This window comes from Chanodichthys erythropterus, chromosome 11, assembly GCF_024489055.1.
Source record: "Chanodichthys erythropterus isolate Z2021 chromosome 11, ASM2448905v1, whole genome shotgun sequence".
Classification (NCBI taxonomy): domain Eukaryota; kingdom Metazoa; phylum Chordata; class Actinopteri; order Cypriniformes; family Xenocyprididae; genus Chanodichthys; species Chanodichthys erythropterus.
The window spans coordinates 6,918,135-6,942,338 of NC_090231.1; the positions used below are offsets into that span (position 1 = coordinate 6,918,135).

A 24,204-nucleotide genomic window follows, 5' to 3' on the forward strand; every position below is an offset into this window, starting at 1 on the left:
GTCTGCATGTTAAAATCACCAAAACTGACAATTCTTTTTTTGTTGTTGTATATTGTCATATTATAAATGATTTATTTGTGCACATCATTATTTTTTTTAAATTCATGCACAATCTCTAATCAAAATAACTTTCTCTCCCACTCGCAACATCTCTTCTCTGATGATGTATTTACTGGCATGAGGGCGGGGCAACCTGTCACTCACATGAGATCGACCAATAGCAAACCACAACCAACCCATTAATTCCCCAATGTCAAAATCAAGTCCCGCCCTACATTTTTTCCTGTTCAAGAAGCCAGAATGTACTGTCTAGGGAAGGAAAGACTATCGCAACTTCTGTTTAATGCCGACTTTGATCAAATAAACATATTGTACTTTGTGGCAAACAAACATTTGACCATTTAATCCGTGCTTCATCCAAATGAATGAGTCAACTGGGGTCATCTTTTCTCATTCAATAACTTCTCAGTGATTATTTAGCATCAGTGGCATAAGTATGTTTAGGTAAAATCATAACAGTATTCCCCTCTCAACACATCCGGTTTCTTTTATTGTTGCAGCATGTCTTCATTAAACTGGATGTGGACTCTACCATTTGGTCTGGCAGCATCAAGCGTAGGGAGATTCCATCTGGATGAGCCGGAGTCGACCCATAATCCCCTGGTCTGCCCAACAGACTCCTGTTAAGGTGACATGTAGGACTTGCCTTCTGAAACTCTGCCAGGATTTTCCTTTGGATTTTTTTATTATTTATATCAAACGCCATAATACATAAAAGAATTATATTTGCGGTAAGTTAACTTCATTTCATTTGAATGTTAAGGTATTTTATTTTGCTTTCAGTGCTATTGCTTTTAAATTATGCATGATTGAGGACTGCATTTGGTGAATGCTTTAAATGAAACTTTAAATGTCTGTAGTCCTTCAAAAAAATGCCAGATCACAATATTTGACTTTAGCCTTTTCGATCACAACTGTGAATTGATAACCATAAGCAGAGATCAGATTTACACTTTAAAAGTGACATACTTGCATTTTGCAGATCTATAAAGCTGATGGAAAAGCTCCATCCTACATCACGACGTGTTGCCTTTCATTATGTACAATAGATTTGTTTATTGACTTTTAGCCATTGACATTTTTGTGTCCTCCAAATGAGGTTATAATTATTAAAAGACAACAGCTCTAAAATGAAAATAACTACTGAAAAATATGGATTTTTTTCCCCTTTACATTTTGCTTTAAAAGAAATTGCAATCTGTTATACCACTATATATCGAAACATTTTGTAATTATTTGCTTAAAAAAAAAGAGAAAAGAAAAAGAAATATGATCTAAATCTAAAAGTTGATTGTAAAAGGGTTTTTAGTAATGTGAATATACATTTATCCAGAATATAAGGAAAAATTATTTGTTTTACAAAGGTTTTTTAAGTATTATTTTTATATATTTAAGAAACATCAATGGCAAACAATTCAAATGTCCAAACAAATTCGAATTATTATAAAGAAAGTATGTTGATACAGGGATAAAGGTGCATGGTCGCCACTGTCTAGAGGCTTCTCAGTAGTTTTACAGGTGACATGCTTAAGCAAACGTGCCCTTCAGACTTGCCCTCCATTAGCTACCATCTCCTCCCGGTGTCATCACTAAAGACCCGCCCACACCATGTGCACTTTCAGCCATATATGGATATATCACCTGACAGAAAGATGAATTTAAAGTGCCCCTATTATGTTATTTTAAAGGCTGATGTTGTTTAGGAGGTCTCCTACAACAGGTTTACATGCATCAAAGATCAAAAAACACTTTTCTCATAATATACATCGCACATGACCAATGATTCTCAAAGGACTCATCCGATGAATCAGTTTCTCTAAATCCCGCCTTTCCGCAAGCCTGCTCTGCTCTGATTGGCCAGATGGCCCAGTCTGTTTTGATTGGTTACAGCGCATGTCATGAAGGTTCTAAAACAAAAACAAAAATAATTATTGCTTTCAGTTTAGCTTTCAGACATCAGACCGTAATATGCTGTAATGTTGGTTCATATTTTAAATGAAATTTGAAGTTTTTGTATATATTATTAGTTTTAGATGAATAATAGCATGTCACACTTTAGGAAACTGTTGTCACTGCTTACTTTTATGTCATCTACTCATAAATAATTTAATAAAGTCCTAGGACATGTATGTGCATACTAGCATAATGTGTTTTATATGAACATTGAAACACTAGAAAATACATGTAGAACATTGTAAATGGATGAATATCATGATCTAATCCCATAACAGTCCCTACAGACTTAATGCATTTGCTAGAACGTTTGTTTTAGCTTATTTGGTCACAGTACAAGTCTGAAGTTATGTAATGCCCATCTGGGACCGTCAGATCACGATGACAGGTCGAGACAGGATACTCAATGAATGTAGATGAATTCACTCAGTAATCTCTTTTCAAATGCTTTGGGCTAGAGACAATTGTCAGTGTTTATGGATGAATGAGTTGTTTTTTCTGTATTAGGAAAAAAACATACATTTTCTTTGCAAACTGACACAATCTGTGGATCTGTTTTGCTCATATATTATACTCCTGACATTTGACAATTTCATCAAGAGACGTGTTCATCACACTCCAAATTTAATCTGGCCTTCTGGGAATGAATAAAATTCATCTGCTTTTAAGCTGGATTAAATCCTAGCTCTCACTTGGAAAGCAAGAGAAAATATTGCACATGTCAGGACACAAGAAAAAGCCTGTCTTTATAGTACTTAAACATTTTGATAGTGTCACATTTAGGTCCATATAGCTAAACAGACACACACAGGAACATTATGTGCATGGTCATTAAAGCTACCTTAATTTCATATTCATAATATCAGTATATGACAGATGCTCAAATGCATGACTGTTCAATATAAAATGCTTTGATTTCAGGCATGCAATGAGTAGGGAGTCTTGCCTCTGGCATGGACAGATCAAATGGCTTGGGTTGGATAAGTAGGGGCTTATAATGAGGTCTAGTCTTGACCAGTGATTACCATCTTGTACCAGACTCTCTAATGGCAGCATGGGACAAGAGGAAGTTTGTAAACATCTCATCTATAGCTTCTGTTAACAAGAGTTATTGACAGCACATGCACAATCAATGCATAGGCTTATATATGTTTAATAAAGTAACAGTCAATGTTTGACAACCACAATATTTGACAAGTGTCCAATTACTTCTTTGCATTTTATACAGTAAGCTATTCTCTGTTTCTGATAACACAATTTTTGTATGACTTTTTTTTGTGTGTCACCTGTATGCATGTATTTTACTCCCCTTTGTGATCATATTGCATTTATTTTAATGCTTCATTGAAAATACTATAGCCTACTGTATATTTACCTTACGGTAGTCATAGGTAGATGCCATATTTGTTTTTCATGAATGGAAATGAGGCTGTAAGGGATCGACGTGCTGTTTGTTCAGCGGTTTGTTAACCGATAGATAGTTTACTTATTTAAAACCGGTCCCATTTTCTGGGCCAAATAACGTTCAGTGTACAGTTCTCGCACGTGCATTTGGAAAACCTCGCAAAAAGAATACCTGCACTTTTACTTTGCTACTAAATCAAAAGCACTAAAGTGTAGTGATAAGCCCGAAGTATAGTTCACTTTTTACACGTACACGAGGGTCAGCTTACAGTGCGCGTGGCACAAATTTCGTCCTCAGAAGAGTCTGCGCACCGCCAGATTTTTGTAACCGCGCATGTGCATTTAATTTTTTTGCAGTAATAAGTTTATCCACAAGGTGGCAACTGTGCCCTGGGGGCATCGATTCACAAGGTAGTCAAAGAAAAACTGCATAAACAGAACAGACCGGAACGCATGCAAGCTACAGGAACAATGGAGGCTATATAGACGACAGATTGTGCAAAGAGGTTAGAAAGTACCTAATTACTCTAGCATGAAAGAATACAAAGATGTTTACATGGGTTGTAACTTTCCAAGGCTGTGCATTCGACTGTGTACGTACACAAGGGTATGTGTAAAAAGACAAAGTATACCCAGGGCTAGGCACTTTTGAAACACTGATTCATGAAGCTTCGAAACCTTTACGAATCTTTTGTTTTGAATCGGTGGTTCAGAGCGAGATTCAAACTGCCAAAGTGATGTGATTTCAGTAAACACGGCTTTGTTACATCATAACTGTAGTAGTTTTATGATTGTTTGGCCTGAGTCTTTGTTGCATTTACACTGTTCTAACCAGCAGGTGTCACCAGTGTGTGGTGTTTCAAAAGCTTTGTTTCTCCCATCACTACTAAAGTGACAATGAGAAGAATGGTGAATTACATTACAGAACAAATGACAGAAATAAGCTGATTCTTTTCAGTGAATCATAGAGCGCAAACGGTGTAGTGCGATTTCAAAATGAATGAATAAAGTTGGCTCTTTGCACTGAATCAAACATAGGCTACAGCGTGACCAGTGTTCGATTCTTAAATAAATGACAATTGAATCAGTTCTTTTCAGTGAATCAACCATACAGCGCAACCTGGGCTGTGATCGCCCCCTATAGGGGGCTTCGGAATCGCCCCCTATACCCTCATTCACTATTCCCTACGTTAGTCCACTAATATAATTCACTTGAGGGGAATGGAAACGAGTGAGTGAATTTGGACATTCAGTGTGCCGGAAGGGCTGCCGCTTTTACATAGTTCGTGTTTGCGTTTAATAATCGTTTGAAACTTAGCAAACTGGCAGCTCCAGTAGAAATTAAAAGATTAATCTTAAACTCTGTCATGGAAACAAGCACGTATAAACCTTAATTAAACAATTTAATAATCAATTAAAAATGAATTTATATCTGGATGATATTACGATGTACCCACATTGGACCAGCAGTTGAATCATTCAGCTGCAGGCGCCATCTTCTGGTCAGACGTGGGAATTAATTCGGCACGTGACTCTCACAGTGCATTATGGGTATTCTCTAGCCATTGTGTGTATATCAGTTGTACACTCATTATTGTGGTGCATTATGGGATTGAATGAGTGCACTCAATAACGTCCACTATGGTTTCGGACACCACTACAAATGGCTGTCCCCTCAAATAGTGCCCTGTTTAAGGGTATGGGATGATTTCAGACACAACCCGGTAGGCTAGAGTGCAATTCCCAAACAAATAACTAGTGAGTCGGTTGACTTGTAATTTTAATAAATCAAACATACGGTATACAGTGCCACGGTGTAGTGTGATTCCCAAACGAATGACTAATGAGTCAGTTATTTTTAGTGAATCAATCACATGCAAGATTTAAAAAAAAAAAAAAATCAATACAATGGAATTGCTTTTACCTCTCAGCCTCGTTCATTCATGTAAAATGAAACCACAAATCAAGGCTGATTAACTAACTTATTAACTTTAACTATGTTCTATTTCTTTCAGGCGCAGCATGTGGCCTTGTGTAGAACCACCCAAAGGGAAATAACGCATTGCTGTCATAAATATTGAGGCCTTAACTTATCTGAGGTGCAATTTATATTTCTTGACCTTTTTGGATTTGGAACTGTCACCAAAGACTCAGAGATTTCTGAGGACTATGTTAATTTAGCTATTTTTGTCTTTAAGTATATAACAAACCCAAGCCAAAATGGATGACCCTTACCAAAACAATATAAACCAGCAGGGAGATGCATATCCCACATATGGAGAAGGAGGAGAGTACACGTACCCTTATCAGACAGACTACCCTCCTCAGGAGGAGGACGATGCTGCTAGTGATGCCACCGAGGGGCATGATGAAGATGAGCAGATGTATGAGGGGGAGTACCAAGGCATCCCTCATCCGGACGAGATCAAGGAGGCGCGGAGAGCCGCAAGAAGGGAGGCCCGTATGAAGGCCAGGATGGCAGCTGAGGTCGTAGAGGAAACGTTGCCAGAGCAATACGAGAGCATCATGGAAGACTGCGGTCACGGGCGCTTCCAGTGGACCCTCTTCACGGTGCTGGGTCTGGCCCTGATGGCTGATGGTGTGGAGTGCTTCGTAGTGAGTTTCGCCCTGCCCAGTGCTGAGAAGGACATGTGCCTGTCGAATGCTGACAAGGGAATGCTGGGTGAGTGGGGATCAGAATCGGCTTCATTTCTGATCAGACAAAATCAGTTTGATAAGACTTTGGCTATAAGAAAGCCCTGTCTAAAATGTAGACTGTATTTAATGTGGTTCAGAACTAAAAACTAAATGTGATGTTACCTGTATTTATATTTGGGCTGGGAAAATATGAATAATAATACATGCTTTTGAAGAAGAAAAATCTACACTGTGGTGCTCTAAGATGTCCCAGAGAGATTTATGTTTGTCAAATCAACATCTAGACCATCCATTTTACTTTGATGCATGCATAATTTAATAAGTACAATGTTATTCCACAAATGATTTTTTTTTTCATGCAAGTTCTTATTAAATTTCAATAATCTTTAAAATTATTATTAATTTTCCTGTTATTTCTTATTAATTAATGGATTTTTTCTTTTTTTCTTTAGAAATTAATAATTTCTTCAGCAAGGATGCATTAAATGACAGTAAAGACATTAATAATGCTCAAATAAATGCTGTTGACTTTCTAAGAAACATAAAAAAAAATCATGGTTTGCACAAAAATATTAAGAAGCACAAAATCGATAATAATAATAAATGTTTCTTGAGCAGCAAATCATCATTATTAGAATGATTTCTGAAGGATCATGTGACTCTGAAGACTGGAGTAATGATGCTGAAAATTCAGCTTTGATCACAGGAATAAATTATTTTCACTGTAAAAAAAAATTGATACTATTTCAGAATATTACTGTTTTTACTGTATTTTTGATTAAATATATGCAGCCTTGAGCGTGAGAGATTTAATGCGATACAAAATGAGACAAAAACATTTATAAAATCTTACCACCCCTAAACCTTTCAACAATAGTGTATATTTATTGATTTTGAACAAATATTGCCATCCAAAAATTGTAATTTCGTCATTCTCAAGCACATATTACACCCCAAAGTATATCTTCATGTACTGATTTTTTAACAGCCCTGTTGATGACAGAATGAGAGCACAGGCTGAATGAGAATATTTCCTAGATTGCGTGCAATAGTGAGGGAGAAGCAGGAAAACTTTCAGTCAGGGATGAATGTTGCCGCTGTCTAGTATGGTGTGTAATCCACAGGGAGGTTCACAATCCCTGCCACGTGCCTGATAATCACTTATCCCATTCTCGAATTAGTGGTGCGTGTGTGTGTGAGTGTGTGTGTGCGCGCATGTGTGTGTGAGTGTGTGTGTGTGTGGTCCTGGTATTTCCCATACTAGTAAAATTTGACCTCTTGGGGGAGATTTTTTTCTGGTCCCCATGAGGAAAAAAGCTTATAAATCATACAAAATTATCTTTTTTCAAAATCTAAATTAGCAAAATGTTTTCTGTGATGGGTAGGTTTATGATGAAGGCAAGAGAGACAGAGACAGAGACAGGATGTTGTGCGATATTTTGATGCTTCTGTTAAATATTATCCACTTGATTGTGATAAAGTTCACAATTAATTTCTCCAAACTAATAAGTACTATACCTTAGTCCTTGATCATAATTTCACTTTTTTATCTTTAGTTAGTGAATAATATTGCTGTTTGAGCATAAACAACATCTGCAAAGTTACAACGCTCAAAGTTCAATGCAAAGGGAGATATTTTCTTTTAAAGAAATTGCTGTTTAAGAAACAAACGGCTGGTAGGGACTACAACGAGCTTCTTCCCAGGTTGGTGACATCAATAACCCTCAAATTTACATAAACCCCACCCCCGGGAACATGCAACAAAAGGGGCGGGGCCATGCTGGGCTGCTTTAGAGAAGAGGAAGAGTTGTTGTAGTCGAGTGTTGTTGTCATGCCGTCATTTTACGCCGGACTGCTTCACAAACGAGGGTCAATTCAACACAAAAGATGAACATGACGACACATGCTAGTGGATGAGTTGAATCAACTCCACATAAATTTATCCACTAACCGTTCAGAAACATCCAGTTTCATTCTAAAAGTTGTAACTTTTAGAAAAAAAGAATAGTCAACTCTTCTAAAGTCAAACATGGTGATTTTAAAAGGATATTTCACCTACAAAAGTGCCAGAATTGAGATAATTTATGTACCCTCATACCGTTCCAAACCCATATGACTTTCTTTCTTCTGCGGGACACACACACAAAATCATTTTTGAAGAATATCCTGGAGACTTATTCAGTATAATGAGGACTGAATGAAGACTCTGTATAAAGCATGAACTTGCTAATGATTTGATTGAACTTTATTTATATAATGTTTGTAAATGACCTACTGACCTTCAGTAACCATCTGCCTCTGTGTTCAGGTTTAATAGTGTACGTGGGCATGATGATCGGCGCTGTCCTGTGGGGGGGTCTGGCTGATAAACTGGGCAGACGGCAGTGTTTACTCTACGCTCTGGCCATCAACTGCATCTTCTCCTTCCTGTCGAGCTTCGCACAGAGCTACGGCTTCTTCATCTTCTTCAGACTCTGCTCGGGAATTGGGTGAGACTCACAGAAAGGAATTTATTTATGCATCTATCACAATCATTTAAATGTCTGGAGTCGGTAATCTCTTCTGCTCACCAAGGTTGTATTTATTTAATCAAAAACTGTAATAGTGTCAAATATTATTACAATTTAAAACAACTGTCTATTTATTCCTGTGATCAAAGCTGAATTTTCAGCATCAGTACTTCAGTGTCACATGATCCTTCAGAAATCATTGTAATATGATGATTTGCTGCTCAAGAAACATTTCTTATTAATATCAATGTTGAAAACAGTTGCTTAATATTTTTGTGCAAACCATGATAAATTTTTTCATGTTTCTTTGATGATTGGAAAGTTCAAAACAACAGCATTTATTTGAACATTATTAATGTCTTTACTGTCACTTTTAATTAATTGAATGCATCCTAGCTGAATAAAGGAATTCATTTCTTCAAAACAAAAATATTACTTACCCCAAACTTTCAAATGGAATAGTAATACATATTCCTTGCAAAGCATAATAATAATTATAACAATAATAATACAGTTAATTAATAAGACATTATAGGGAAAATATTATTATTAATATGAATATAAAATATTATTGAAATTTAATAATAATAATAATTAATAATTATTTGATGAATAGAAAGTTTAAAAGAGCAGCATTTATATGAAATATTTTTTTGTAACATTATAAATGTCTTTACTGACACTTTTGATCCATTTAATGCATTCATTTCCTAAAAAAAAAAAAAAAAAAAAAATCAAATTCAGTAGTATAGCATATAGTTTTTGTTTGATTTCATTTTTCATGAATGGAATTTTTGTCACATTTTCTACATAGACTCATTTACCAGAGTCTAATGGTTGTATATTGCAGCTAAATATTCTATTAAGGAAATGATGGAATCTCTTACTGGCTTTATGGTAAAATTGTATTATAAATGTCCAATAAATGATATCAAGAAACTGTCTGTGATGATCTCCTGCAGGATCGGAGGATCAATCCCTGTCGTGTACACTTACTACGCTGAGTTCCTGCAGATGGATAAGAGAGGAGAACATCTCAGCTGGCTGTGCTTGTTCTGGATGCTCGGAGGACTGTATGCTTCCTTCACCGCATGGGGAATCATCCCACATTATGGTCATTCATCGAAAATCCTTATAATGTTTTTAATAATGCCAGTTACTACAGGTGTAAGAGCAGACTTGAGGGTTGCAGGGTTATTATTGTTAACTAAATACTAAAAGCATTAAAGACATTTTTGGCAATTGAAATAAAGATGAAATAAAATAAAATAAGTTGAAGATGAACCAATAAAATTAATAACTAGTAAAAAATAAAAATTAATTAATTAATTAATTAATTAGAAAATAAAATTTAACTAAAACTAAAATAAAAATAAATTAAACAAAATTAATAAAAATCTAATTAAAATTGAAATAACAACTATTAAAAATAACTGAATTAAAATATAGGTTAGATTAGGGTCTCTATTAACTACACCTTTTGCCTCAATAAACACCTATTATACTGCTTATTAATAGTTAGTAAGTTAGTTGTTAAGTTTAGGTATTGGGTAGAATTAAGGAAGAATAAGGCATTAATATGTGCTTTATAAGTACTGATAAACAGCCAATATCCTAGTTATATGCATGCTAATAAGCAACTAGTTCATAGTGAGAATTGGACCCTGAACTAAATATAGTATAAAAACTGTAATAGTATATAAATAATATACTAAAATAAAACTGTTGAATAGATGACTAATCATAGGGTAATTGGATAACAGAATTGAATTGAGCAAAGAACTGATTAATAAATCAGGATGTGTTTTGTTTTTGTTTTTGTTTTTTTGCTTTCATTTAAATGTGCCTTTCTGAATGTAAAGTCCCAATGCAGGACATTTTAGAGCAAAGTCAGTGTAATTCTGTAACAATATTAGAAGCTGTTGGACATAAAACCACAATTTAAGATCCATGTTACCATGTCTTTCATGAGGTTTCTTAGGGTTTGGGTTTTTTTTTTTTCTGCTGCAGGTTGGGGTTTCAGTATGGGGACTGAGTTCCAGTTCCACAGTTGGAGGGTGTTTGTGCTGGTTTGCTTCCTTCCCTCTGTGGCTGCTCTCGCTGGGCTGGTGTTCATGCCAGAAAGTCCCCGTTTCCTCCTGGAGGTAATATAGTGTATAACAGTTGACTAGAGTTTTGGGTATTTATCACACACATATATATTTTTGTTTCACGTGAGTTTTTTTAATTATCACATATTAATTTCAATATATTTATATTTTTAATTTCTTATCTATAAATAAAAACTTTATAATACATTAGTAAGTTAGTTAGTTTTTCTCCTCTCAAAATTCAGAATTTTATAGAAATTTGATGTAAAGTCATTGTCCATTGCGATACATTATTAAATGGTTAGTTCAAACAAAAATGGGTGAACATCATTTACTTACCCTCATATCATTCCTGTAAGACTTTCATTCATCTTCAGAACAAAAATGAGGTTATTTTTAATGAAATCTGAGAGATTTCTGTCCCTCAATTGACAGTATATGCAAATGACACTATCAAGCCCCAGAAAGGTATTAAATGTGACTCCAGTAGTTTAACCTCAATTTTATGAAGTGACGTGAGTGTTTTGTTTGCGCAAAAAACACAATTTATAGTACCACTTTATTTACAAAATATTAATATCCAGCATGCGTGTTGATGCGAGAGCGGATGTTGTTGCGTGAACGCGTTGGAGATTAATATTTTGTAAATAAATTGAATTTTTTTGAGCAAACAAAGCACTCAAGTTGCTTCATAAAACTGAGGTTAAACCACTGGAGTCACATGGATTACTTTAATGATGTCTTTACTGCATTTCTGGGGCTTGAAAGTATCAGTTGCACAGCTGTCAATGGAGGGACAGAAAGCTCTCAGATTTCATCAAAAAGATCTTCATTTGTGTTCCGAAGATGAACGAACGTCTTATGGGTTTGCAGCGACACTACAATTACTAACTGGACTACTCATATTAAAAATAAATTAAACCTAAATGGCAATATTTAAACAAATAAACGAATAAAATGGCAAAAGCACATTACTAAAACAAGATTACTAAAAGTTAAACTAAAATCAACATCAAAGCTAAAAATATCAAAATAAAAGCTAATTCAAAATATGAATAAAACTAAAATAACACTGTCTCTTGTGAATTTCAGACTGCAAGACACGATGAGGCCTGGATGGTCTTGCGGCAGGTCCATGACACCAACTGGAGGGCAAAGGGAGAGCCAGAAAGAGTGTTTCAAGTAAAGTTGTCCATTTTTAAAATACTACACCACTTAATAACAGCAAAGCAGCAGAATTATCCCTAGATCGATCTGTGATGAGTTTACTAAGTAAACTATTTGTCTTGTATTAGTAACTGAATTGGCGACACTTGAGAAGTGGCTCAGCTTCTATGGTCTTAACTTTGAAATATATCCCTCTCTTTCAGGTTTCGCAGCTCAAAGTACCTCAAACACAAGATGACGAGTTCATTGAGATTCAGAGTGAAACTGGAACTGCCTTTCAAAGATTCATGGTCAGACATATGACCCTGGTTAAACAGGTATGCTGACATCAACCAAATTATCCTTTTCACAATTTATAGTACAATCAGTGTCTGCCACCATATTCCTTCTCGTCCTGCACCATTTGAGCTACAGACCTGAATGATAGCTAAAAGTGTGAGGCTTGTTGAGGAAAGCTGTGATGTTACCTTTCTAAGCGATTGGAATTACAGCTTTTGTCCGGCAAAAGATAAAAAGATTGAAACATGCAATAAAAATCTCATAGACTTACATTGTCATGTATCCTGGCAACCACCCTAGCATAGCAAGCACCACCTAGATCTTCTTCAGAAAATGTAGTGATTATTTTCATTGTTCTCCAAAAGGTAATGAAGAACATGATGTCACTGGCTGCACCTGATGTCAGACTCCATGGTTTGTTCATTGCCATTGTGTGGTTTACGATGGCCTTCAGGTGAGAAACTCTTGATAGAGGAGCTTCATATAGCTGCTATAGTTAGCTTCTTGCAGCATACTCTCTATTTAGCCTATTTTAACAGTCATATAATCTCATACGTGATAGATTTGGAATGCTCTTGTAAGGAAGGCCAGCTAGTAAAAGTGTGCAAGTGAATTTCACTCCCCCAGCCTCAAGAGGTACACTAGCGACTGACGGCAGAGGCTGCGGTCTTTAGCGTCCCTGTTAGCGTGCCTGCCTCCCATGCCGGTGATAGAGGTGTGAACCTACACTGGTCTCACGGTTCGGTTCGATTACGATTATCAAGTCATCGATTCAGTTCGATTCGATTATCTCGATGCATCACGATGCATTGATGATGCACTGCATCCTTATTTTTCAATTTTGCTTCACATGTATACAATTTTGTCAATAAATACAAGCAGTCAGATATATGAACTGAACCCTTAATTTTACCTGAAACACGCTTCTTGAATGTATCAAACATCAAATAAAACTCAAGTCTGGGCACAGAACACAACAGCAGCATTAGATTAGAACACACAAATGTAAGTACTAAAAGTGCATAATGCAGGGAGTACTTAAATACTTATATAGTGCAGTGTACTTTCTTGTAAAACATTTAAATATTGACAAATGTATAAACATGAAATTAAATTACAAACCAAAATAAACAAGAGGCCAAACCTACTTGAATATAATCAATATACAAAAAACTAAATCTGCACTTCAGCAGGTTTTCAGGTTTTCCACTACAGAAAAGGGCCGTATATCCTTTGCAATAAAAGATGCCACTGCTCTGGTAATTCTCTGCCCTCTCACTGAGTTTGGCGGCAACGTTGATATAAGTTGATCAATTTTTGGCTGAGCTGGATCCACAATGGCACTGACAGGCGTTTGCAGCTCGGGGTGAAAACGACTGACGTGGTTTCTCATGTTGGTGGTATTAGTATTACCCCCTGCATATTTTATTTTTGCGTGACATGATTTACACACAGCGTGTGTCTTGTCAAGGTCGGGCTTACCGTGTTGTTGATAAAAGCCGAAATGTGCCGAAATGTCGGCTTTTAAAGTGGTTGGAGCATTTTTTATTGCACGCTCAGGCGTTTCGCCTCCCTCTGCCATTTGTATGCCGCGACTAAGCACGCGGTGCTGACGTCAGAAATGCGTCAGTACATTATAACCGGTTATGGGCTATTACTGAACCGAAACCGAATCGTCCTCGTCTGCATCGCGATGCACCGAAGAAACGATTAATTTTGACACCCCTAGCCGGTGACGCTGGTTCGAATCCCGCTTTGAGCTGGATTACAACCAGTGTGGTTACATTGGTGCCGTGACCCGGATGGGAGTGAGGTGTAAGGGGTGAGTGTAATGGAGGCTCGCTATTAAAAAGCTGTTTAAAGGGGGGGTTACATGTTTTTTTTCTAGGCTTGATTGTGTTTTGGGGGCACAGTTTAACATGTCTTAATGCTTCGTTTTTTTTTAAATGCTGTATTTTTCATATATTTTATCTTAATTCTACACCTCTGTTTCCACTGTCATATGAACGGCTCGTTTGACTTCCTGCTTCTATGAAGCCACCCCCTTCCGACATACTCAATGTGCTCAGATTGGTCAGCAGGTTGGTTACTGGCCCAGTCTGTCGTGATTCGCTGAAGCGTCCGGAAACGCCACACCCCTTACCATTCGTAGTTATAGGCTTAGGTGGAAAGTAAATAATAGCGCCTACATTGCTGTATCAAATTGAGCCGAATCAGACCCAGATGAAGAGGAAAAAATAGAACCTCTGCAATCGCGGCTTTTGAAGGTTGTTTATGAATGGTATTTCATTTAGTATTTGTGTCAAAGTGTTTAGATGCTGTCACTGCTGTTTGTTAGCTTTCAATATACAGTTTTATCCTGATTAAAGCTTTACTGTAGTAAATACATGCCTGAGTAGTCGCATTTTTGTAAAGGTAGCGTTTAATTTATAGCATGAACAACTGTTTGTCTATGAACATAGAAGTTTGTTGGTGTTTGTTTGCACTAGAATTGAGCTAACTGGCTAGCAAAAACGAGTTGCTCTTTGTATACGTCCTAGATGCATTAAAAATAGCAACAGAACTATAACATTACGTTTAAAAGACAAACAATAAAACGTACTTACAGTTTGGGGCTGATAAACAGCAGCTTCTGCTTTTAAAGTGGGAACTGCTTCATCTTTCAGTGAAAGTCTTTGTGTAAATCCAGCATTAAACTCGTGTAGATTCAGGAATCTGTCTTCAGCGCCGCATCCAGTGTAGAAAATATCACAGATAATAACGGGTTCTATATCTTTTGATGCGTCGTGTTGCACAGCTCGCGTTCGGTGTAAACAACTCTTCCGCTTTCATTATGCTGCGCCATATGCCCTCGCCCACTTTGTTGCGTGTTCCCGGGGGCAGTGTTTATGTTAATAGTAAGGGTTTATGATGTCACCAACTCGGGAAGAAGCTCGTTGTAGTCCAAACCACCCATTTTTGTAGGCAATAAAATGCCATAACTTTAAAAGACAATATCTCCGTGTGCATTGAACTTTCAGCGCTGTAACTTTGCAGATACTGTTTATGCTCAAGCAGCAACATTACACACTAACTAAAGTTAAAAAAGTGAAATCGCATGCAACCCCCGCTTTAAGTAAACCTCACTCCCCCAGCCTCAAGAGGCGCAGTGGGGTTAAATTGGTACCATGACCTGGATGGGAGTGAGGTTTAGGGGATGAGTGTAACAAAGGCTATCTACTAATAAAATGTATGTGTAAATCTCACTCCCCCAGCCTCAAGAGGTACATTAGCGACTAACACTAGAGGCTGCAGTCTTGAGCGTCCTTGTTAGTGCCCGCCTCCCACCCGGTGACGGTGGTCCAAATCCCGCTCAGAGCAGTGCGAGTACAACCAGTGGGGTTACATTGGTACCATGACCTGGAATGGGAGTGAGGTTTAGGGGGTGAGTGTAATGGAGGATAGCTATTTAAAAAGCTGTGCAAGTGAATCTTACTCCCCCAGCCTCGAGGCGCTATGCAGTCTTTAGCATCCCTGTTAGTCCACACGCCTCCCACTCCAGTTCAAATCCCGCTTGGAGCGGTGAAAGTACAACCAGTGGGGTTACATTGGTGCCGTTACCCAGATGGGAGTGTGGTTTATGGGTGAGTGTAATTGCTAGCTAGCTAGTTAAAAAAACTGTATTTGTAAATCATTGGTGCCGTGACCCGACTGGGAGTGAGTGTAACAGAGGATAGCTAGTAAAAAGCTGTACGTATAATTCTCACTCCCCCAGCCTTGAGAGGTGCAATAGTGTGTGATGCCAAAGGCTGCGGTCTTTAGTGTCCCTGTTAGCGCCAGCCTCCAATGCCCATGACGCCGCTTTGAATCCCACTCAGAGCGGTGCGCATACAACCAGGGGGTTACATTGGTGCCGTGACTGGATAGGAGTGAGGGTTGGGGGTGAGTGTAAAGCTAGTAAAAAGCTGTACATGTAATTCTCACTCCCCCAGCCTTGAGAGGTCCACTAGCATCTGATGCCAAAGGCTGTGGTCTTTAGCGTCCCTATTAGCACGCCTGTCTCCCATGCTGGTGACTCTGGTTTGAATCCCGCTCAGTGCTGTGCAAGTACAACCAGTGGGGTTACATTGGTGCCGTGACCCGGATGGAAGTGAGGTTTAGGGGGTGAGTGTAATGGAGGATAGCTAGTAAAAAGCTGTACGTCTAAATCTCACTCCCCCATTCTCAATAGGTGCACTAGCGACTGACGCCAGAGGCTGCAGGCTTTAGTGTTTTCTTTCTTAGCTTGCCCACCTCCCATGCCAGTGACGTCGGTTCAAATCCCACTTAGAGCAGGGCGAGTAAAACCGGTGGGGTTACACTCTCATAGGCAGCAGCTCTGAGTGATATGCAAATAGCCTTCTTTACTCAAAGTACACAGAAGATTTAATTTAGTATCCGTATAGGTGATCCAAAATAATGTTTAAAATGATGAACAGTGTATAAGAATTTGTTTAATAATAATAAAGTAAGATTTTATTTCAACAGTTTTAACAATCAACATTTTTATTGGTTCATCTTATTTGAATTGTGTGTGTGTGTGTGCGTGTTAACTACATGTGCATTCTGGGATTGTCTTTTAAATGAAAATTACCTTCAAAGCTGCCTAATGAGGAATTTTAGGAGTGTATGAGTGGCAGTATACTGTCACCATCATGTCTGGTGCATGTAGACTAAAGTATTTAATGATCTTTCCCTAGGCAACTCAGTAGGTTCTGGAACAGAGCAAAATTACTCCTTTAACAGTAAACAACCTATAATATTAATCAATCTTCCATCACACAGCTTTTATGGTCTGGGAGCGTGGTTTCCTGACCAGATCAAGTACCTCCAGTTTGAGGAATATGAGTCCAACGTCAAGATGTTCCATCGCGAGAAAGTGGAACACTTTCATTTTAACTTCACTCTGCAAAATCAGGTCCACAAAGAGGGGGAGTATATCCATGACAGGTACATTTACTTCATTATTAATTTACAATAGTATAATGTCAGATTAACTGTCCCTCTTGTCTCTGTATACAGTATGATGTTTTATAGAATGAAGGACTAATGCAGGTACATGCTGTTCAAAAGTTTGGGGTCTGTAAGATTTTTTTTTAAATGTTGAAATCATGTGAAAGAAGTCTCTTCTGCTCACCAAGGTTTTTATTTGAATATATTTTACAATGTAATTTATTCCTGTGATCAAAGCTGAATTTTCAGCATCATTACTCCAGTCTTCAGTGTCACATGATCCTTCAGAAATCATTCTGATATGATGATTTGCTGCTCAAGAAACATTTATGATCATTATCAACAGTTTGCTGCTTCATATTTTTGTGGAAAACCATGATATATATATTTTCAGGATTCTTTGAAATGAACAGCATGTATTTAAAATAGAAATCTTTTGTAACATTATAAATGTCTTTACTGTCATTTACTGCATCTTTGCCCCTAACTTTTGAATGATTGTGTATTGGTTGAGCAGTCAGTTTTATTTACTTTTCACGCAGGTTTATCAACATAGAAATAAGAAATGTGAAGTTTGAGGATTCCCTGTTTGAGAACTGTTATTTTGAGGACGTCAGATCAACAGAGACCTTCTTTGAAAACTGCACCCTTAAAAACACGGTCTTCTACAATACTGGTATTCAATTCATACAAAGTGTTGTTTAATATATTAACCTTCATCCTATTAGATTTTGAATGATGTTTTTGGAGGAGTTTTCTTTTCATTAATTGTCATTTTACAATATTTTTGTCATGTTCCTTACAGACCTGTGGGAAGATTCCAAGTTTATTGACTGCAACCTGGAAAATACAACATTTTTGCATCCCAAAAAAGGCTGCCATCTAAATTTCCAAGAGGAAAATGACATCCTGATCTATCTAGACAGCTTCCTGGGCAGTTTGTCTGTGATACCGGGCAACATCCTTGCAGGTCTTTTAATGGATAAAATTGGACGACTTAAAATTATAGGTGAGTGGTTACACAAAACAGCTTATATTAAAGTGCCCCTATTATGCTTTTTTGAATTTTACCTTTTATGCAGTGTGTAATATAGCTGTTTGTGAATGTAAAAGGTCTGAAAGTTTTAAAGATCAAAGTGCACCACAAAGTTATTGCCTCCTGAAAGAAAGAATTGATTTTGAAGTGCCTATCTATCGTAACACATCTACGTAGGTTTGTAACAACAGGGTTTATTATAGTATGTAAATGAATTCTGTTTGTGTGTGTTTGTTTGCAGGGGGATCCATGTTAGGCTCCGCTCTCTGCACGTTCTTCCTGCTCCTGTGCTTCAGTCAGTGGGCTGTCGTCCTGTTCCAGTGCCTCTTCTTCGCAGCCGGTGCGGCAGCCTGGAATGGCATTGAGGTCGTCACTGTGGAGCTCTATCCAGCCTCAAAAAGGTACAAAAGACATCTCTGATGGTTAGAATTAATATAAGGCAAATGCTTTTGAGAACTTTTGAGTACTTCCTCAAAACTGCATTTACTAAACTACCATTCAAAAGATGTTTTTGTAAGAAGTCTTTATGCTGACCAAGGCTGCATTTATTTGATCAAAAACAGTAGAAACAGTAATAATGTGAAATATTTTTAGATTTTAAAATAACTATTCTATGTGAATATATTGTAAAATGTAATTTATACCAGTGATAAAGCTGAATTTTCAGAATCATTACTCCAATCTTCAGTGTCACATGATCCTTCAGAAATCATTCTAATATGATGATTTGCTGCTCAAGAAACATTTATTGTTATTATCAAGGTTTTTCGCTGCTTAATATTTTTGTGGAAATTGTGATTTTTTTTTTTTTTTTGTTCATGATTCTTTGACAAATAAAAAGTTCAAAAGAACAGCATTTTTTTTGTAACATTATTAATGTCTTTACACAGCAAAATCTCCAGAGTTAAATCAACTCTGCTCAGAGTACATATGGTCCCTCTCTAAATAGTGTTAAAATAACACTGAATCCGAGTTAAAGTTTATGAGATAATTAAACAATTAATTAAGTGATTATTGTGCATTAGTGATGAACACCTGCTGTTAACAAGCAGAATCACTGAACAAAAGAGAAACACAATAACTACAACTGACTTCACTCACAGCCTTATTAATTGTTTAATTATCTCATAAACTTTAACTCTGCTTCAGTGTTATTTTAACACTATTTAGAGAGGGACCATATGTACTCTGAGCAGAGCTGATTTAACTCTGGGGATTTTACTGTGTACTGTCACTTTTGGTCAATTTAATGTATCCTCAATGAAACCTTTGAATGGCAGTGTTAATCTTATTATTATTATTGATTTAAAGAACTCAGATTCTTTAGCTACTGTGGTCGACATTTAAAGCAACATATTTTTACTTTTAGCATTTTTCTCATTTGATGCAAATGAGATTGAGGCCATACGAGATAAAAGTATGTTCAATATGTTGTTCCATCTTGAGGTTTTTTCAAATGTTTGATGCTTCAAGACTCTTTTTTTACAATCTTTTCATTAAACAGCACAACATATTAAAACAGACTGAACTTCTGTCTCAAAGCCTCATTTGCGTCAAATTTAATATGATGTGTTCTCTGAATTGAGGGTATGCACTGACGTCACTTTCCCGCCGGAACGCACTTCCTCAGCTGGACTGAGAAAGAACCTGCAGCATGTCTGGATTTAAACGCGAGTAAAACAAACAGTTATACTAAAGGTTTGGCTCAAAAGTGTTCCTTATAACATGTCAAAGAAACCTAATCCATGTATATTGACATGCAGCCAGAAAACATGTTTCCTGACATTTATATGTGCCATGATTTCAACGCTGGGGAAATACATAAAGCAAATCTGCCTGTGAATATTTTATATAACTACATTATATGTAGGTCTAAATCAGAGTGATCACTTATATCAATGTTATATATAACGTTATATCATCCAGCCCTAAAACTTTTATCATTTTTGTCAGTATTTATTTAAAAACACCCAATTATGCACAATATAAGATGGTAAATATTTAATGGATGGAGTTGTCAACACAGTATGTAACAATGAAATATATACGGTATGATTTTACCCCCAAATCCAACATTTTGACACAAAATGATAACTGCAAATCCATGTTTCTTTGCCTGGAGTCCAGCTGTTTCTGTGAATTGCAGCGATTCATTTGCTTCTTTTTTCTCTAGCTTTCGGCAGTCTAAAAATATGCCTCTGATTTCTTGTCAAATCTATTTGTTCAGTCAATCACATATCTCATTCCTACTTTAGAAGTGTTTTGTATGTTTTTCGCAGCATTCACGCTGAAAACCAATGCTTTTTCCTCTCAGTGGGCGTAAACGCAGTCACAACGGCCGATGGTGACGTCACATGCATACCCTCTGTTACATTCACTCTAAAGAAATAAAGGTTCTTTATTGGCATTGATGGTTCCATGAAGAACCTTTAACATCTATGGAACCTTCCCACTGCACAAAAGATTCTTTACAGTGAAAAAAAGGTTCAAAAAATGAAGAAAAAACAGTTATTACCGGAACTAATCACTGAAAGGTTCAAAGAAATGGTTCCATCATTGCTAAAACCTCCTTTTGGAACCTTTATTTTTAAGAGTGTAAATTATGTACTTTGCTCATTGATCCATCACTTGTGTCCTCAGAGCCACAGCTTTTGGTGTGCTGAATGGCACATGTAAACTGGCAGCTATCATTAGCACTTTCGTCTTTGGCAAGTTCATCGGCATCACCAAGATTATCCCGATCATCCTGTCCTTCTCAGCGCTAGTGTGCGGAGGACTGCTATCATTTAAGTTACCTGAGACTCGGGAGGTCGTTCTTCAGTGAAAAAGCCAAACTCCTCAAGGCCTCAGCGTTTGGTCCAGCTGGACACTGGATGACCGCATGATTAATGAACACTAACAGGAAGAGGGCTGAAAGCTGAAATGGTGTTATGTATGATAGAACCACCATACCGTAGTATTACTTTCATAGTATTACTTCTTTTAAGCTAAAGATGTAGAGCATATGTTTATGTTGTTCACAGTGGCTGATGTATTTTGACTAAGAAATATGGGGCAATATCTTTGCTACAATGGTACAAAATGATTTAGAGGTGAGTATTGATATCAAAATCCCCTTTTTATATATATATATATATATATATATATATATATATATATATATATATATATATATATATATATATATATATATATATATATATATATATATATATATATCGGAATAAAACAACTTTGACTGTAAGTTCAGTCTTTCTCCAACTTCATTTTGGTCATCAGCTAGTTTTTGTTGTGTTGTATTTGTTAACCACTGTGGTATATGTTTATTTCACATTAGATAATTATATTTTCACTGTGTTTTAAGTCTAATGGATCTTTTCAACTATTATTTGTCATGCCTTTCAGTAGAAGACGATCATCATACTACACCAGAATGACATTGTTTGTATGAAAATAGACATTTTTAAAAATGGACTTGTATGTATAATGCTCATTTTCCTGTGAGAAAATATGTAGATTATGTGATTTTGATTTTATTTGTCTCCGTTTTAAAAATGTGTGAATAGTAAATAATATGTAGGAATGGCTCACAAATGATCATTATTATTATAATTTGTCACGTTTGACCACAGAAAAGGCTATTCAAATGTATTTTTTCAAAAGATAGGTCATCACTGATGAAATGCTACAACACCTCTAACAGCTTTATGTCGAGAGAAATCTAAAAAAAATTTTTTATATATTTCATGTTCAAATAAGAAAACATCAGTTTACCTTTTTTGTTTTGTTTGTTCTGGTTTGTGATGGTGTAAAATAAAATATAAAACATTATAATTTTGGTCTTCGGTGCTTCATGTTCTTTCTCACCACAACATATTGAAATGGGAAAAGCACAGTATTTTGGGCTTGGATAAAGTTCCCATGCTTTTCCGTGAGGATGAGCGCATGGAAAGGCACTTGTGAAAACAAGGCCAGGGAAACGTGTGAATCAGTCACACCTCTTGCGATGGTCATTTATTTATGCAAAGGTGCGAAACAAAAATCTAAGATCATTCTTTCACCAGATTCACTAGGTTATTCACCGCAGCGCATTTAAAAAAAAAAAATCAATTTATTATTTTTATTTTTAATTTCCTAAATAAAACACTGCTTTTGGCTGCATAATGTTTACCTCTCAGCACGGCTCTGTTTATTAATTTAGGTGACCGTCATTAGCATTATTTTCAGTGATGTAATACAGGGAATTTGCTTGTGCAATGACAGTTTTATTCATGCACCATGTGTTTCTTGCTTTATATTTACCCTGTGATTAAGTTGCTTGTCACATTTCATACCAAGGGTGTGAAAGGCCTCACTTTGCTACATCTTGCCAGGGCACAGTAAAAATCATGCAAATTGCTAAATGTTCAAATGCATTTGAACATTTACAAAAAAAAAACAAAAAAAAGCACAAGGAGCAGATATTTTTAGTTGAGTTTCTGCTGGAATGTGGAAAGACACACACAGGTGCCAGCTTCACTCATTCCTCTGCAGTAAGGAGGTGCCAGATCTGACACGCTGCTCATTCACTCTCACACTACAGAAAGACAGAGAGAGGGTGGCCTGGAGGTCACAGCACTGGTTGGTCATCAGAGAATCAGATTTTAAGAAATGGATCCAGAAAATGGTACCTTGTTACATTAAAACTGTTAATTAAATGTTCGTTTGTATATCATTTAAAAACCACAGGGCAGTTCACATGATAACATCTTTGTAAAATCTGTTATTATTGGTATTAGATATATTTTATTCGCACACCCATCCAGGATAGTCTAGTAGAGTTCGGAGCAGACGCCACAGTTACGTCACTTGCAGCTGCGAGCATAGTGTTTGCAGAAATATGGCGGTTACAAGTGGAGGAAAATGGGCAAAATCCACAGAATAAGAGAAAAATGTTTTGTTGTGCCTTTGGATGTAGGAATCAGAATGCAAAAAAATATATAGTCTTCATTTTTATAGAATACTGTCGTTGAAGGCGCCCTTTGAAGCTAAACGCAGACGTTTACGCAATGATTAGACTACTATTAAAGCATGAATTTGATGTAAACAGTTAGTCTACATAATATTCACATATGCAGGGGACATTCATACAGTAACAGCATGAAATAATATTTAAACCTATAACATTTTACATAGGTAACCTTTAAACAAAGTCTAACATTTTTATCTCACAATTCTGACTTTTTTTTTTTTGCATTTGCGTGTTTATATCTCCCAGTTCAGACTTTAAAACTCGCAATTGTGAGTTTATATCATAATTCTGAGATTGTGAGATATAAACTCAAAATTATTTGTTTCATTCCGTGGCTTCCATAGACTGCTACTGCAGAATTGTCATTTTCTGCCACTAGGTCGGCTCCGTCCATAAAAACCATCATCTCTGTTTGCACAAAATAGGTCTATGTACCCACCACTTTTTATTGAGATTATTATTATTATTTTTATTTTTTTTTTTGCTGTATGTTATACACCTTCTGTAGCCCCGCCCCTTTTCAGCGCTGCGCTCATTGTGTTCTGTCTTCCGGGTTGTATTTTCACAGAATGAAGGTAAGATCTTACAAATTTATGAATTAAACCCTCGTTTTAAAATCTTCTCAGTCTACTGACATTTGTTATGACATCCTCTTCAAACATTACAATGCTCATTATAACTTTAGTTAACTTTAAAATAGGTAAATCCACTTCACCAGCTAATCACTTTTAGACAGCGATGCCACAGAAATATAAAGTTGCCGTAAAAACGGATGTTCAAAGGTAAAATTCTAAAGATGGGTACGTGCCGTAAGGTCTGTAACTACAGTGCATCCAGAAAGTATTCACTGAGCTTCACTTTTTCCACACTTTGCCTTATTCCAAAAGAGATTAAATTCATTATTTTCCTCAAAATTCTACAAACAATACCCCATAATGACAACGTGAAAGAAGTTTGTAATTGTTGAAATCTTTGCAAATAAAAAAATAAAAAAAATGAAAACATCACATACTGCGGAAGAGGATTAGGGCCTAGCAATAATTAAAAAATAAAACCATCTCGAGA

General features: G+C 36.6%; 1 protein-coding gene across 1 annotated transcript; it reads left to right on the forward strand.

Annotated features, from left to right (window-relative positions):
- Nucleotides 1-563: 563 nt before the first annotated feature.
- On the forward strand, nt 564-20,952 carry sv2ba (synaptic vesicle glycoprotein 2Ba). The gene is made up of 13 exons (XM_067400491.1): nt 564-688; nt 5,433-6,100; nt 8,384-8,564; nt 9,548-9,699; nt 10,596-10,729; nt 11,768-11,857; nt 12,046-12,159; nt 12,487-12,575; nt 16,925-17,089; nt 17,635-17,768; nt 17,898-18,101; nt 18,370-18,529; nt 20,769-20,952. The coding sequence occupies exons 2-13, from the start codon at nt 5,638-5,640 to the stop codon at nt 20,950-20,952; spliced, it is 2,070 nt and encodes a 689-aa protein (XP_067256592.1). The 5' UTR covers nt 564-688; nt 5,433-5,637.
- The last annotated feature ends 3,252 nt before the right edge of the window (nt 20,953-24,204 follow it).

Coding starts and splice junctions, on each gene's coding strand:
- sv2ba (XM_067400491.1), top strand. CDS start 5,638: ATGGATGACCCTTACCAAAACAATATAAACCAGCAGGGAGATGCATAT. Junction 8,565..9,547: donor AGACTCTGCTCGGGAATTGG/GTGAGACTCACA, acceptor GATCTCCTGCAG/GATCGGAGGATCAATCCCTG. Junction 12,160..12,486: donor ATATGACCCTGGTTAAACAG/GTATGCTGACAT, acceptor GTTCTCCAAAAG/GTAATGAAGAACATGATGTC.